Here is a 17,649-nt window from a genome sequence, read left to right on the forward strand (position 1 = left end):
AACTGGTGGAGGCAGTCTTGAGAAAGAGAGGTGGTAGGGAAACAGAATCGGACTGGATTTAAAAAATATTTAAAAAAAAAAAAAATCATTTCTTATAACGAAACTTAACCAAAAGTATTTATTAAAAATACGAACCGATTACATGACACTTAAGTTTGGTTTATTAGAAATGAATGTAAGAGACATTTAGCAATAAATCACTTTTCCACACAGCTACTACATATCGGTCACTCCTTTCAAGAACGTCATAAATAAAAAAACTTGATTTTTCAGGAGAACGATTTATAAGTTTAAAAATATAATACAATGTATTAAAAATAAATATCCAGCCGCTTATTGAACTTTTTACTGTGCAACAGATCTTTTTAGGTAAAACCTGAAGGTTTTTTTTTTAATTTGAAAATATTTTGTATATTTAAAAAAAATATTAAACAATACTTTTTCTTCAAAATGCAAAGACATCACTTTCCGCCCTGTAGCGGGTAAATATTATGTTAAAAATATGCCGCTTTTTCTGGGATATAGTAGATTTTCTGGGCATTCCGAAAACATGCACAACTGAAAATTGACAATTTTTTATACATGACGTTCTTGAAAGGATTGAGCGATATGTCAATATAGTGCGATCCACAAATGGCATTGTATCTACAAATATAGTTTAATTTCATTAATTGATTCGGCAGTCACTTTGTGGTATCGAAACCAGTAAAATAGTGTGCATCGAAAAACGTGTCACAGTAGATTTTAAGAAATAGTGGTATTTACTAAGTAAAACATTAATTTAAAATAATATAGTTTAGTTATCTTGGGTTAAACTACAAATATCCCAGATCCGCCTCTGAGCGCTAAGTGCAATTACCAATTTGGTATTCAAGCCATCGCCATCGCACCGAGTACAATATACATAATATAATACTAATAGATAATATCTGCTACCGCCTTCTAACCTTCCTATTCCTGCCTAACCCCTGTCTACCTACTACCTACTATTATCCACTACATACTACACTACACTCTTTCTGAAATACGGTATTTCTACCGTTTCACCGACTGTAGTGTGACGTAGATACTGCTGGGTATAGCTAGTACCCTGGGAGCGTATTCTCTGATTATGCCAAAAGTTTTATTAGTTTCAAAAAGCTGGTAAAAAAATCAGTTTCTTGAAATGTGTGTATATTTAACCTTCCAGCGGGCGCGTTGTCATAAAATTTATTACAAATACTACTTATCGCTTCCTCCACCCTTACCACTTAATTGCAAGCATCCAGCTCCAAGCTATTCGAGGGTCAGTGTCTTTCTAAACTACACACGTACCTAGTGTGCTAAGTTTTTGTTTTTCACAGAAATTTGGAAATTTCCATTAAGCGATTTAAAAAATCGCTCCTTAAATCGCTCGTATTTTATGTATTTTATATGGAATTAAACTAATTTCCAATTTATTTTTCATTGAAATCGTTTCCTTTATAGCTAAATGCATTTTTTTAAATTGATTTTAGACGTGTTTTAACAGGAAAACATGTCAGACCAACTAAAGAGAGGAACAATAAAAAAAAATTAACAACATTTTAAGTGTCTCCAAATACTTGTTCACATAATCTGGATTATCTCCAATTATAGGAGTTATTTTCATAATCCAGGATTCGGACCTCACATACTAATATAAGAGTTTCTGCTTAGTAAAAAGCTTCTTTATATCTCACCAAAAGATGTCTCTAGTGAAGTTCTAGTGATTCAAGAACAAGGTTTCTAAATTGGTTCATATATATAGAACTTCCAAGAATTTGAGTAGTGTGGTTGTCAATAATGGGTAGAATTGGTGAATGTTACACGTGTGTAAAGCGATCACTTAAACCAGCCTATGACGGTCGTCAGCCCCGTAAATGCCCAGACTTCCATATTCTTCTTCATCTTTGATGAGATGTCAAAAAATAATATGAAAAATTCCTCATTGGGAAAAATAAATTAACACGATGGTGAAAGACATGTGTATATATTTTTTGAGTAGATCTATATTTTTTATTAGATAACAGCATTTTCATAACATTTATATAAAGAAAATCCAAAACAAAAATCTTAAGGACGTAAAATTTATGACACACGCTCGCTCAAGGGAAATTTGCTAAAATTTTATATTAATACGCCGAAATTGATAAACGCAGTGTTATAATGAGTGAACGGTATCAGCCCTCCGCTTCAGGTACAAGTCCAGGGTAATATTGAATAAATTGTGTAGGGTTGTGGTTCCGTGGTTAGTGTCGCAGACTTAAGAGTCAGAGTTTCTCGGTTCGAACCCACTCTACAAATAAAATAAAAAACACAAATATTTATCTTTATAAAAAAAGAAGACCTTGAAACAAATAGTTCAGATCCTACATAAATATTTCAATTTCATTTTATTTCTGTGAGCCTGAGCGGCTCGTTATAAGAAATAGGTATCAAATTGTGGTATAGTGGGTTCGAACCGAGAAATTCTGACTTAAGAGTTCGCGACACTAACCACGGGACCACAACCCGACACATATAGATCCTCAGGATCTGTCTGTGCCTGTCGCTCTTGGGATGCTGACTACCAGCTATCTCTCCACCTTTTTGGAGGTCTGCCTGGGGGTCTACACATAAAAAGGTCTCATTTATGTTATATGTAAACCTTTGGGTAAATATAATTGCATAACATATCGCTCACTCCTTTCAAGAACGTCATAAATCAAAAATCGTCAATTTTCAGCTGTCCATGTTTTCGGAATGCCCAGAAAATGTACTATATCCCAGCAAAAGAGGCATATTTTTGACTTAATATTTACCCGCTACATGGCAGAAAGTGTTGTTTTTGCATTTTGAAGAAAATGTATAGTTTAATTATTTTTTAAATATTTTTAAATGGAGAAAAAACCTCCAGGTTTTACCTAAAAAGATCTGTTGCACAGTAAAAAGTTCAATAATTGGCTTGATATTTACTTTTAATACATTGTATTATATTTTTAAACTTTAAAAACGTTCTCCTGAAAAATCAAGTTTTTTGATTTATGACATTCTTGAAAGGAGTGAGCGATATTACCTTAAAATGTCGTTATTTTTTAGCGCAGTGGGAATCGAACTTGCAACGCTCGCGTTGGAGTTTAGTATCAACTGCGCTACGATATAATAATGGCCGCCTTTCACATATCATGTTGTAAGAACGACTTCCATTCTTAATATTCTCACTCACCCCGAGGCGATGTCTCATTCATGTACTGCAAAATAATGTTTTTTCACGCTACCAGAATATGCATCCGCACCCAATGGTGCATAGGGCACTTCATCAAATTGATGCAATGTAATTATGATCGTTAATTGTGTGAAGTAACGTAAAAACGGACGTTAAAATTCTGTCACAAACGCACTATGGGCATTTATGAACTACACGGAATTACACCGTCCGGCACGTCAGTTGGCATATAAAACGGATGATTGGCTTGGATTGGCTTGTACTTTTATCCATCTTTCTTCGGATCGGTGCTCATGATCGGTGCGTGAACACGTTACGAGTAAATTCGATCACGCTAAACTGCCGTTTTGTCCGCCTCCGTAGTGTAATGGTCAGCACGCTCGGCTACCGTTCTGGAGGTCCCGGGTTCGATTCCCAAGGGGGGTAAAAATAAATAAAAGTAATTTTTTCACTGTAATTTTTATTCAATATTACCATGGACTGGTACCTGAAGCGGAGGGCTGATCACCTTTCCTTCATGTGTAAAACGATCATGATTACACTGCGTTTATAAGACACAGTGCCTTATGCACCATTGGGGTGCGGATAAGGGTTTTTAACAAACTGCCGTAGTCGCTTTTATTTTTAAAAAGCGGACTGCCGATAGGGGTGTTATTTAGGATGTAACAACCTGCCCCTGTTACAATTAGACCCCCCTCTTTCCCCTACTAAATAAAGGCGTAGTACGTAGTTAAGTACTGGTAGGTGCCTACCCAGAAGAGCGCATGCCGTAACGCATGATGTTACGTAAGTAAGTGAAGTACCTACTCACCCACATCTCGGTGAGGCATCTCACGCTCTAGGCGAACTTGGAACCTGTTTACCGGTCCATGAGTTTTCCCTTTCAATACCAATGGGCTATATTCTCTAGGGAGAAATGTCGTATTAAAATTGCTCTACGTATAAAAAGAGTTTAAAGTTCTCTTTGAACTTAGAAAATCTAAATATTGATATTTTATCTAAGAAATTCTTTTTAATTGTGCTATTTTATGCATATATTTGTTGAAACTAATTCTCGTATTGCGCTAACTTAGGGGTGTACTTTCAAACATATAATTCAGTATGTAAGTTTAAGAATATACATTGGAATTTGTTTTTTAAAGAATATGTATTGGAAAAAATATGTTTAGCATATTTTTCAACTCCGTACCTTTCAATAGCTATTTTCTTTTTTATTTCGCAGAAAAACTTATTCTGTCAATACAAAAACGGTGTTTAAAGCAAAAAAAAAACAAATCAATAAGAAAATTATGTTTCGGGCTATCGATTACCCCTCCGTAATATGGAATTCTGCTAATTAAACATTATCTCAATGAAAAGAAATAGTTTTTTTCCACTTTATATACATATATTAACGACATCTGTTTTAAAAGAGAGAAGCAACTTTGATGCTACAGACGGAAATAATTTATTTACTTTTCTTATCTTAAAACAATTCAAGCTGAACGACTTCTAAACACATAATAATGAGTGTGTAGTACTCTAGAAATACATGTCAAAACGTTTTAATAAACTATGTATAGTGATATCTCTCTTTGCTGTGACTCAAATTTGTATAAATTGTTTAAAGCGTTGTATTTAGGTGAAATACAGAAAATCATACGTATGTATATAATGTGTTTATAATTTATTAGAATAAATATAAGTTAAGAAAGGCGTGTTGAGATGGTTTGGGCGTGTGGAACGAATGAGTGAAGAAAGAACTGTATAACAATATTTTAAAGCGAATGCAGTGACTGATAATTTTGTCATGTATTATATGTGATTAAAGATCGATGTAATACAATATGACTCCCATGCATTGTACTGATAACACATTAGCTATATGTGTCGTAAATTTCTTTTATTTATCTATATTTTTACAAAGGTATTAATACAAAAAGGCAGGCATTTTATTTTAAAAACTAAAGGTCGCGGAACTCACTTCATGTCAAGCTTTTAACTAAAAAATACCTACATATATTCATGTATCGTTTAAATATTCATTACAATACCACATTTTATAATTTTGGCGAATTGAATAATTTTAGAATAAAATTACGTAAGCACAAACATTGTTTCGTTTAATTGATTTTAAAAATTAAAAAATATATCTGTGAAAAAAGGTGCCGAAACGCCGTTTCGCCGCGTAACATGAAAAAAAAGCCACACATAATATCACTCACTCCTTTCAACAACGTCAAATATAAAATATCGACAATTTTCAGTTCCTTATTCCCTTTCTCCCACTCCCGCCCCTCTTCCAGGTATTTATTTTTAATGACATATCACTCACTCCTTTCAACAACGTCATTTATCAAAAATCGTCAATTTTCAGTTGTGCATGTTTTCGGAATGCCCAGAAAATGTACTATATCCCAGCAAAAGCGGCATATTTTTAACTTAATATTTACCCGCTACAGGGCAGAAAGTGTTGTTTTTGTATTTTGAAGAAAAGTTGTTTAATTATTTTTTTAAATATACCTAGGTACTAAATATTTTTCAAATGGAGAAAAAACCCTCAGTTTTTAACTAAAAAGATCTGTTTCACAGTAAAAAGTTCAAAACGTGGCTTGATAATTTTTTTAATACATTTCATTATATTCTTAAACTTAAAAAACGATCTCCTGAAAAATCAAGCATTACCGATAAAATGAAGAAATGTATGTTGAGATGGTTTGGTTATATGGAATGAATGAGTGAAGAAATAACGCTAAAACAATTTTTTTGAGGCGAGTGTAGTTTGAAATAGGTACAGAGAAAGACTGAGAAAAACGTGGCATGATCAAGTACGTCAAATACTTGAAATTGGTTAAGTCAGGAGTCGGAATAATTGGCGGGTATGTGTGATGAGATGCATGAATGTGGAAGCGGTGAAGATTGTTTGTAAAAGCAGATTGATATGGCGTTCTATGTTCTCTGACTACCATAATTTTACCACTCATTTTTTGTATCGTTGGATTGCGTATTAAAAAATACATGTCATTTGACTGTGAAGCTGATTGTTACTACTAACGGTACTGGATCACTTTTATTAGGAAGACGAAAACGCGCAAATGAAGACAATCTTTTATTTATTAAAATCACAAAGTTATAAATGTGAAAATAACAAATTTTCACCAATATATCTTAAATTACCAAACACAAGGGCGAGAAGAACAGAGCGACACCAATATAAAAACAGAGCGGGCGCGGCGTATACGCGTTTTGAATATTGTCTCATCTGAACACACAAATATTTGTCCGCCACCCCTTAAATACTATTTTAAAGGCGTTGCATGGGGTGGGGACAGTATTTGTAACATTTAAAACTTACTGAACAGCGTCTCTTTGTTCTTCTCGCGTACATTCAATAATACTATTTTTAATACATAATTATTCTGTAAAATACACAAATTTTGGCCGAAACACTGATTATGGAATTTACGGTAAATTAGATAAAAATTTGTTTTATTGTTGAAAGATTATATTATGTAACTTTGGTAATCAGTTTTAATAGAGTAAATGCTATACGTCATGATAAAGGCGACAAATGGGGAGATGCTTTCGCTTCTGAACAAATAATGGGTAAATCATTATGGAATACCGCAAGGGTGCCCAGTTGTCCCCATATTATAATAAATAAATACACTAACAAATCACCACCCTGCTTCTCCGCAGAGAGAATAGAGAATAGAATGCCACACCAGTCTGTTTTCGCAAATAATTTTCGCCTCTTTCACATTTTTGCATATCCCATACATACCCGCCAATTATTCCAACTTCTGACCTGACTTATTTCAAGTATTTGATCATTCCAAGTTTTTCTGTCTTCCTCTGCTTCTATTATCAACGACATTCACCTCATAAATTTGTTTTATTATTCATTCTTCACTCATTCGATTCATATGCCCGAACCATCTCAACACAGCTTTCTTGATTTTATCGATAATGCTCATCTCAGCCTTGCTTCTGTCATTATACCATCATTCGAACATTTATCAGAACGATCAAATAGATCGTATTTTGACTGCATTCAGAGAACTTTCATCCTTCATTCATGATTATTTATAAACTAATTTATTGTGTTTTGATCAGTGTTTCTGTTTTTATGTGTCGAGTAATAATGATTGATCTGCAAAGCATATCTACAGTACTAACAGAGGACTACCTGAGCCAGCAGCTCAGTAAATGGTTCGATAAAGATGTTGTTTACGTCAAACATGAGGTATTTTGATATTTATCAAAGACAAATCAATTACACACATATGTTGACAATATTTAGATATCTATCAACTTTAATTTATGCCTTTTTAGCTTTCTGAATTATCTGGAAAAGGCGATTCCTATTTGAGCGAAATGCATCGATTGTGTTTTTATGGAAGAATCAAATCTGCTGGAGAATCAGACGCACATGTTTCTGTCAACGTAATTCTCAAAATTATTCCGAAAAATGTAGGAAGAAGAAAAACATTTCGATGTTCAGATTTCTTTCGAACCGAAATAAATTTTTATACAAAAGTGCTACCGATATTATTAAAATATCAATCAGAAAAAAATATAACGGAACCATTTCGGAACTGTCCCAAATTATTTGCAGCAAATTCAGACGGTGTCGATGATTTTTTGGCATTAGAAGATTTAAATTTTGATGGCTACAAAAGCGCCGTAAGACAAGAACCGATCAGTTACTCGCATTGCAAAGAAATCTTAAAATTATTTGCAAAATTTCACGCTTTGTCGTTTGCTTATAAGGACCAATGCTCTCGAGGATACAAAATTTTATCAGATTACCTTCCAGAATCATCTTTTGATTCCAAGTTTTGGGACTGGTTCAAAGGCTTTTGGAATCTCGTATGCATGTCTGCGAAGGATGCTGTGGAAAAGGAGTACCCGAATACAATTTACGAAGAAAAAATGAAGGACTTTGCTACAGATGCTACGTTTAAAAAAATGATTGCTGAAACGAATCCAGGGGTTGAATCCGCAGTCATTAGTCACGGAGATTCATGGACACCCAACTTTTTATTTAAATATGATAATGATGTTGCGCTGGTGGATACGATGGTTATTGATTTTCAAATGGCTCGATCTGCTTCACCGATTGTTGATATATCATTTTTCATATACGGATGCTCGTCCGAAGAATTGAGGAATGAACATTTCGAAGACATGCTAGAGTATTATTATGAAGTTCTATCGAAGCAAATCAGACAACTTGGAAGCAACCCTGACACAGCTTATTCCCGAACTTCATACAAAGATGATATTAAGAAATATTTTTATTTCGGAGTAGCGTTGAGTATACAATCTACCCCGTTAATTGTTATGGATCCGGAAGATGCTTTTGATGTCGATTCAATAACAGTGAGTACAACAGTATATGTTACTTAAGGCATTTAAAAATGTTGTACAAATATAAACCTGTCAAATTTGCAGTACACAACAAAGTTTTGGTTCTAACTTCTTGGAAATCAGCAAAAAAGGATGAAATTAGACAAAAACCATGTATGATAAATGTCCAAATGGTGATAAATATAAGGAAAAATTGCAAGACTTAGATAAGCACCATCGATAATATTAAGAAGGGTGTATTGAAATGGTTTGGGCATGTGGATAGAATGAATGAAAAAATAACGGTAAAACAAATCTATGAGGCAAATTTAGTTGGAAATAGAAACAGAGGAAAACTTGACATGATCAAGTATTTCAAATACTTGAAAGTGGTCAGGTCAGGAGTTGGAGTAGGCGGGTATTTATGAAGAGATGAATGAATGTGAAAGAGGCGAAGATTGTGAAGACAGATTGGTGTGACATTATATTTTCACTGTCTACCACTACGGAGAAGCGGCGTAGTGGTAGTTCACCATGTAAATGACTAAACAATTGCATTTTTCAGGGAGAAGACGCTGTTCGATTGGAAGACGTTATGAAAATAAAACCAATAAAAACAAAACGTGGAAGACAAAGAATGGCTTCCATAATAAAGCACGCCGTAGACAACGGATTTATCTGATGTTTATTTTCTAATTTTTACTGGAAATATTTTGTGCCTGTCCTCAATATTTATATAATATATTTATGTTAATCCACTTTTTTTTCATTTTGTAGGTTGGTTTTCATGCTTTGTTTCTTTATCTATATTTATAAAATATAAATGATTGTTTTTTACAAGTACTTATTTATATGCCACACCACTCTGTCTTTACCTCCTACATATTCATGCAAAACTCGAGAGTTTTTGCCTAGAATTATCACTCATGAATTACATGAAATCATAGTAACTTTAAACATAAAGAGTAAATCCACTCCACTCCACTCCAATAAATCAAATCCACGAGTAGGCATAAGCTATGAAAATTAAAACGTTGAAGCCTGAGTAGGGTCATGATAAGCGGCGTTGCATAAGCCGTAGCTAGATTTCAGAGTCACTTGGACGTTAGGTAATTAAAAAAAATGCATCGCCGATTACCATTTTATAAATTAGTTTGGTGTTCAAGAGGAAAACTCTCCTCTTTTCATCTGTCAAAAAGTGACAGTAAAGTAATCCTGCCTGTAAGTGACACATCCGCTGCGTTCGCCGTTATCATTTTAGCGTTCATTGTAAAGTTACTATGATAGAGTGAGCACAGGCTATATATCTTTGGAAAAACACCATTTGGACTTCAAATCGTAAGTGGCTTACATTGATATAAAATAATAAAGTTTTAATGCAACTCATTCAAAATGACCGGCAAAATTAATTGATTATTGTATGGTTTTTGGAAATTCACAGGATTTCAAAGAGCAAGCAAGCAATATGGTTTAAAATCTGCCTTCTAATGAAATGTCCATACGAATATAATATTATCCCTATCTTATATTACTGTATCCTGCCTGATTCAATTTAAAAATCATAATATATCTTGTAAATAACTGGCGCTCAGAGCCCAAAAGCGGACGTCATCGCCGTCGCTTGATATTCAACAATAATTTATACCCGTAGTCATACAATATTTCATAAACTGTCCCGGGTGTGTCATTGGTAGATTCAAGATTTACATGGGTGTCGGGGTGTGGTCCCGTGGTAAGTGTCGCGGACTCTTGAGTCAGAGTTTCTGGGTTCGAATCCACTCACCACAATGGATCATTTGCAGACGAGAGGAATATCTAATTTAACATCTCTCTAACTCTTATCCGCACCCCAATGGCGCATAGGGCACTGCATCATATAAACGCAGTGTTATCTTGATCGTAAACACATGAAGGAAAGGTGACAGTTTTTGTTACCTGTCAAAATGTTAGGCATGTAAATCATAAGATATGCTTGAAGTCTGGGTATTTACAGGGCTCATGACCTGTCATGGGCTGGTTAATTGATGTTTTTGAAGGAAAAGCAATGTAGTGTATACATATTTATAATATTCAAATAAAAAAGACCACCAAAGTGATGGGTCCATAGCTGGGATTTGACATCGCAGGAGGCTAATCCCTCTTAAAAACAGGCCACAAGGCCTACAACAAGATGAAGAAGAAGAAGAAGGAGAAAATAAATAAAGTGTAACATACAAAATAAAAATTTTTAAAATTGCAGGATAAACATGGTTGATCTTCTGACAATATCTTCAATTTTAACTGATGATTATTTAAGTCGGAAATTAAGTGCATGGTTCAAGAAAGACGTCATCTACGCAAGAAATGAGGTAACTTTGTCAAAAAATGGATGCCAATGCGCTGTTAGTATTATAAGCCTAGTATTAAAGTATATTTTGTTTATTTCAGTTCACCGAGTTATCGGGAAATGGCGATTCCTACCTCTGTGATTTATACAGACTATGTATCTATGGAAAATGTAAGGACTCGGAAGTTTCTCTCAAGGTCTTTCTTAAAGCCTTCCCAAAAAACATCGGCAGAAGAAATACGTTCAGATGCTCCGACTTCTTCAAAACGGAGATCAATTTTTACGAAATAGTGATGCCGGCACTGATGAAGTTTCAATCAGAGAAAAATGTAACCGAACCATTTCAAAATTGTCCGAAATTATTCGCCGCCGCTTGTAACGGGATAGATGATTTCGTAGCCCTGGAAGATTTGAATGTACGAGGCTATAATACTGTCGTCAGACAAGAGAGCATTGACTACGTTCATTGCCTTAATATCTTGGACAAATTCGCCAAATTACATTCCCTATCGTTGGCCTTTAAAGATCAGCATCCGGAAAAATATGAGGAACTGGCTGAAAGTGTGCAAGAAACGTATTTTGCCACTAAATTCTGGAGCTGGTATAAAGATTTGTGGAAGTTAATAAGGATCTGTGCCATCGATGCCATAGAAAAGGAATTGCCTGACAGTATCTACCTTGAAAAGGTTAAGGAATTTACCTGCGACAAGACGTATGAACGAATAGTTGAAGCGACACACGCCAAAACCAAGTCTGCTGTAATCGGACACGGAGATTCCTGGACTCCTAACTTTTTATTCAAGTACAAAGAAGACTCTTCTGTCCCGATGGATTCTATGATCATCGACTTCCAACTTGCCCGATCCGCTCCTCCCGTTCTAGACGTAGTATTCTTCATCTACGCGTGTTCTTCTACGGATTCCCTAAACGAGCACTACGATGATATGCTGAAATATTACTATGATGTTCTGTCTAGACAGATCAAAGAGATGGGCAGCGATCCCGATAAACTATATTCTTGGGACGATTACATGGGAGAAATAAAGAAATTTTCTTACTTCGGAGTAGGATTCAGCTTAGAATCAACACCAGTTACAGTTCTGCCACCTGAAGAGGCTTTTGATGTGAATTCAATTCAGGTAAGATTTGCTGTCTTGACTATTTAGGATAAACATCTACATAGATCCAATGGCGTGCAGAGTTTTTAGTCAGGGTTGGCGGTAGAGGTAGGTAGCAAGGTAAGGTAGGCACTATTTAATAGTGTATGGTTTACAAACCTCTGCCTACACCCTACTAACTGTCATTCTACCTAACTACTCTTTCATTTAAAATGTTCACTGCGTACAAAATATTGTGTCATATTCACCTGGAAATTCACCAACTTTTGAAAGTCTATTATGTACTACTAAGTACCAAGGCAAACTTTTGAAAGTCTATTACATTGTTAAAAATCAAACCCTGATATAGTTTTAGTTGGTAGAGTCTTGTGTATTATTTTGCATCTTTAAACCATATGACACGTCGGCTGTTCAAACTCAAAACACAGTAAGAGACATTTTTTTTGTAGTACGTTTTTTTTGCATTTTTGGACTAAGTAGATTCTACTTAGTCCAAAATGCAAAAAAAACGCACTACAAAAAAAATATCCCCTACTGTGTTTTAAGTTTGGACAGCCGATGTCATGGTAACAATTATAATTAACTATTGAAGCGACACTAATATTTTAAATCCAATATATGGTGAAAATTACATGACAGCATTATACCTACTGCTTATATGATCACACTACTTACTACCTGGCAAGCATGGGTACAGAGGATTGAACTGCATGTAACTCAAGTCTGGTCAAACTCAGTTGATGTCTACATGTTCTTTTTTCTAACTAACTAATCATCACACCGCTTCCCCGCAAGGGTCTTTGCAAACATTGTTTCTTACACATCCATGCATCTCCTTATATCTACTCGCCAATTATTTCTACTCCTGACCTGGTTTCTTTCAAGTATTTGATATACCTGATCTTGCTAAGATTTCTAACTACATTCGCATCATAAATTTGTTACTCACTCGTTCTTTACTCACTCATTCGTTCCACATGTCCAAACCATCCCAACATACCTTTCTTAATTTTATCAATAATGCTTATTATCAATTGCCTTGAATTCTTTCCTTGGTCTTCTTTCTCTGATGTGTATTTTCTTTTTACCATTAGGTACATTATCTCTTTTTTTAAACACATCTTTTAACCTTTTAACCGCGTTAACTTTGTTCCTGAGAAACTTTAAATGATTACTTTTATCATGTATTTAGTTAAGAAACGATTTATTTTCCTAAACAAAAACGTTCAATGGGATTCACTGTGCCTTTTTGGTACTCTATAATACACTTGTGTCACATTATTCTTAAAATATATCGTAATATAAACAAATAAGATCGTAACATAAATAAATCAAAGCACGCATCGTGTGTCACTCTTACCCACTGGCGATGCGTAGCGTCATAATCATGCCCTATATCTGTCTCACTCTCGAGAGTGAGACAGATATAGGGCATGATTATGGCGCAGACTAATTACCGACTGCAAGAAAAATCAGGGATCTGCTCTTTTATTTATCCTTGTGATGTTACAAATTATTAGTCAGATATTTCAACAGATGTCATAAGGCCAAGGATTGACATATTATTTTATCCAAAGTTCCACACCATGAAAAAATCCCTCTAAGTTGAACTGAGGTTCGAAACTTGGAGCAATGTAAAAACACAAACGCTTATGTCAGCCGCGTATGGGGCATGTTTTGTTAAAACACATACGGTTATGCATGGATCCGGTTAATTTTGTCAATAGTGCTTATTATCAATTGCCTTGAATTCTTTTCTTGGTCTTCTTTCTCTGATGTGTATTTTCTTTTTACCATTAGGTACATTATATCTTTTTTTAAACACATCTTTTAAACATATCTTTTTTTTAACATCATTGCACATTCTATCAAATTTTTCATGTCAAATTTAATAAATCTTACATTTTTGTATTGCAACTCAGGCACGAATAAGACACTTAATTCACTGCCTCAATTTTTGTTCATTCATTTTAGGGAACAGACCCAATCAACATAGCGGAAGTCATGAAAATAAAACCAATAGAAACAAAAGCTGGAAGATTACGGCTGGCTGGAATTGTGAAGCACGCAGTGGACCATGGCTACATTTAAAACTACATGTGTTATTTAAGCATCATTTATTACATGTAATAATATTATATTTCTATAATAATGTTATAAATTATGATTTGTATACAATACGAAACATATAATAAAGGGATAGTTAGATATGTTCTATAAAATATTTTATTTATTGTTTCGGCATTAAAATAAATTAAAATTATAACACTTTGTTCCATATAAAGGCCAAATTATGAATTATCTTGAAAATTTAGAAATCCAAAAAAACCTAAATTCTAATAATAATTTATTAAATAATATATTGTTTCAAAATTCTTCACCGTTGCTTTCCATTTTTCCTTTGTTTTCAAACTCCGCCCCTTGACTAACCCTTTCCCTTTACTTTCCCCTCTCCTTATTTATAGAACAATTTTATATTTTATATTTTAGCTATTATACAGACCTGAATGATGGAAGTTTAACTTCTGAAACATGTAGTCTATAATAAAACTCAAGTGGTAAAAAACAAGTGATTTCTTCAATCATTATTCTATAAAAGTTGATTGATTGAAGGAAGATATAGGAGACAAGAAGAGAATTGACATATTTTAAAAAGTATTTTGATATATTGAAAATAGTATTGTAATACAGGGTCATTCATTTTTCGGTTACGAAAAAGAAGCTTTTAAAACAACAGTGATACATTTTTAATATTTTTTTATTTTATCATGAAGTTTGGACTATACCATTTAGTGTGAAAAACAATGTCATTCAAATGGTACCTCAGAAGATTCGATGCATGCGATTCTTTTGAGGTCATTTGTATGGTAACACATTTTGCGCATTACGCGCTGATTATGGTCGTCATTATCGACCAACGCAAATAATCGGTAAAATTGTGAAGATTTCTGAAGAGAGTTGAAGCATTACTGATGCCGTAAGTTTGTCGTAATGTCGTTACTGATGTTTGGTGTGCTCTATGGTCGAAAGGTGTCATTGGCCCGTATTTTTTCGAAAATGCAAATGGGCAGACGGTTACAGTACGATATGATCGAATGATAACCAATTTTTTTGGCCGGAGATTGGAGATCATGACTTGGACGATATGTAATCATGAACCTTATTAAAAGCAAAATGAGAAATCGTCTTATTGGTGAGAACCTGAAAACATGCTGAAAATAACGACATACAAACCTAACTTAATCAAACTTTCAAAGGAGATGCAAGTACATTATTCCCAAGTGTTCTTATGGATACCTTACTGTCAAAAGATTTTTTATCAATGAATAAAATCCTTATTAAGTGTAAAATCAAGTTTTATTGAGTGTAGGTACCTGTAATTTAATAAAGGTCTAAAATTATAATTGCAAACAGATTTTTCTCTCAACAAACTTTGAAATCATCGTACTTTGTATATTAAGCTAGTAAGTTTGGTAAGTATGTAATAAGCCTACCACTGGGATGGGCCATGATCAGAATATGATAACATTATGGATTTAATCGGTAATACTGTATTCTTAGATTACATGTGCAGCGTAAGAACTTATCCACGGAGCTATTTGTGTCCATTCCGGAAAGCTGGAGACAAACTTTACATAATCCGGTGTCATCATTAATGCGTGATCAACATAATTCCCAGTGATCCCAAAATCAATGAGTGGTCCGGTGAAATTGGACGGTACCTGTAAAAAAGGTTTCATATAAATACCGTTGAATTTTGTTATATATATATTTTTTATTACTGTCATGTCAAATATCAAAATACTACATGTGAGTAATGATTAAGATAACACTTTGTCAATATAATGCAGTGCCCTTTGCACCATTAGGTGTGGATAAGGGTTACAAGAAGTTGTCTCTACATCAATAGACTCAAACAAAGGTTTTATTTGTAAATTTGAAACATCATATTATTCCACACTCATTCATTCAAACCCTTGTCGGCACCCCAATGGTGCATAGGGAACTGTATGATATAAACGCAGTGTTATCTTGATCGTTAACACACGAAGGAAAGGTGATCAGCCCTCCGCTTCAATTACCAGTCCAGGGTAATATTGTATAAATATTAGAGTGAAAAAAACACTTATTTTAAAAATCAATTATTTATTTGACCCCCCCTGGGAATCGAACCCGGGACCTCCAGAACGGTAGCCGAGTGTGCTGACCATTACACTACGGAAGCGGACATAGTTAATGCCAAATCTATAAATAATAATTAAGTGCGAGTTACCTGGTTACACACGCATGGAATTATTGCAATTAAGTATATGTATTTGAATCCATTCAGCAAGCAGCTAAAGACTTTTCAATGTGAAAACCTACACAATGCCTTGTAACTTGAAATGCACAGTAAGGTCACTCAACAACAACGTCATATATCAAAAATTGTCGATTTTAAACTGTGCATGTTTTCGGAATGCCCAGAAAATGTACTTTATCCCAGAAAAAGCGGCATATTTTTTACTTAATATTTACCTGCTACAGGGCAGAAAGTGTTGTTTTTGCATTTGAAGAAAAGGTATTGTTTAATTATTTTTTTTGATATGCAAAATATTTTTCAAATGAAGAAAAAACCTTCAGTTTTTACCTAAAAAGATCTGTTGGACAGTAAAACGTTCAAAACATGGCTTGATATTTATTTTTAATACATTTTATTATATTCTTAAACTTTAAAAACGATCTCCTGAAAAATCTAGTTTTTTTTATTTATGACGTTGTTGAAAACAGTTAGCGAGTAGACAAAGTGAAAATTGCCACTATGATTGCCAGCCTTCAGGGAAAAGTAGCGTAACGCCAAAAACAATATGATTACAAGTTTTACACGGAGGTAACTCACATTGAATGTAACGGATAGCAGGTAATCCTGTGTGGGATCTGCCCTTACAACGTGTATATAATAAATAGGTCTGTCCTTCCACTCTCCGGATGGCACTGGCTCTGTGGGAACACTCCAGCTATCCACTGCGATGCCTTCTCGGGGTACTAAACTCAGGGTGACTCTAGATGGACCTGATGGAGTTAGAAAAAGCTTATTGTATTTATATTGCGAGACCGAGTAAGAAATACCGACATCCGGAGCATGTGTAAGATGGAGGATATCGTGAGGTGGGGACGACAACAAAGGCGCCCTGGAATGAACATATAAACAGAATGTCAGAAGACAGACTTCCACGTATCGCCCTCCAAGGTAATCCTGAAGGATGCAGACCCCCAGGTAGACCTCCGAAAAGATGGAAAGACAGCTGGGAGTCAACATCCCAAGACGACATGTGGAGGCACAAACAGATCCCTAGGATCTATAAAAAGAAGAAGAAGAAAAAGTATTTATATTATGTGACAATATTTTTAGTTTGTCCAAATCTGGTTTGTTTCTTCACAAATCTTCTTCTTTTTATATGAAAAGAGAAATATTTGTGTTTTTATTATTTACACAAATATTTCAAGTAGCTGAGAGTACTGACCATTACACTAACTACACCATTACACTGGAGATAGACCTGTCAAAGGCTGGTTTAAGAGTAAGTATTTCATTTTTCAAATATTTTATATCAGTAAATACCATAAGCAACATATTATCTTGATAAACAAGCAACATATTTACACCGAAAACCATGATTTAAATAAAA

General features: G+C 34.4%; 2 protein-coding genes across 2 annotated transcripts; both read left to right on the forward strand.

The window, feature by feature from the left end:
• Positions 1 to 7,201: 7,201 nt before the first annotated feature.
• LOC148307069 (uncharacterized) lies at positions 7,202 to 9,470 on the forward strand. The gene is made up of 3 exons (XM_088263977.1): positions 7,202 to 7,430; positions 7,520 to 8,569; positions 9,102 to 9,470. Exons 1-3 carry the CDS (start codon positions 7,263 to 7,265, stop codon positions 9,216 to 9,218), a joined length of 1,335 nt encoding a protein of 444 aa, XP_088120103.1. The 5' UTR covers positions 7,202 to 7,262; the 3' UTR covers positions 9,219 to 9,470.
• A 241-nt stretch (positions 9,471 to 9,711) lies between these two features.
• Positions 9,712 to 14,202, forward strand: LOC148307070 (uncharacterized). Its single transcript, XM_088263969.1, has 4 exons — positions 9,712 to 9,874; positions 10,776 to 10,884; positions 10,964 to 12,001; positions 13,955 to 14,202. The coding sequence occupies exons 2-4, from the start codon at positions 10,783 to 10,785 to the stop codon at positions 14,069 to 14,071; spliced, it is 1,257 nt and encodes a 418-aa protein (XP_088120095.1). The 5' UTR covers positions 9,712 to 9,874; positions 10,776 to 10,782; the 3' UTR covers positions 14,072 to 14,202.
• Positions 14,203 to 17,649: the final 3,447 nt, after the last annotated feature.

Source organism: Brachycentrus maculatus, unplaced genomic scaffold (assembly GCF_059751285.1).
Source record: "Brachycentrus maculatus isolate JH-2025_06_01 unplaced genomic scaffold, ASM5975128v1 h1tg000211l, whole genome shotgun sequence".
NCBI lineage: Eukaryota > Metazoa > Arthropoda > Insecta > Trichoptera > Brachycentridae > Brachycentrus > Brachycentrus maculatus.

Bases quoted from the DNA above. Each gene is read 5' to 3' on its own strand.
- LOC148307069 (XM_088263977.1), top strand. From the start codon at position 7,263: ATGATTATTTATAAACTAATTTATTGTGTTTTGATCAGTGTTTCTGTT. The intron at 7,431-7,519 runs GTATTTTGATAT...ATGCCTTTTTAG, and splicing joins TTGTTTACGTCAAACATGAG to CTTTCTGAATTATCTGGAAA. The intron at 8,570-9,101 runs GTGAGTACAACA...TGCATTTTTCAG, and splicing joins TTGATGTCGATTCAATAACA to GGAGAAGACGCTGTTCGATT.
- LOC148307070 (XM_088263969.1), top strand. From the start codon at position 10,783: ATGGTTGATCTTCTGACAATATCTTCAATTTTAACTGATGATTATTTA. The intron at 10,885-10,963 runs GTAACTTTGTCA...TGTTTATTTCAG, and splicing joins TCATCTACGCAAGAAATGAG to TTCACCGAGTTATCGGGAAA. The intron at 12,002-13,954 runs GTAAGATTTGCT...CATTCATTTTAG, and splicing joins TTGATGTGAATTCAATTCAG to GGAACAGACCCAATCAACAT.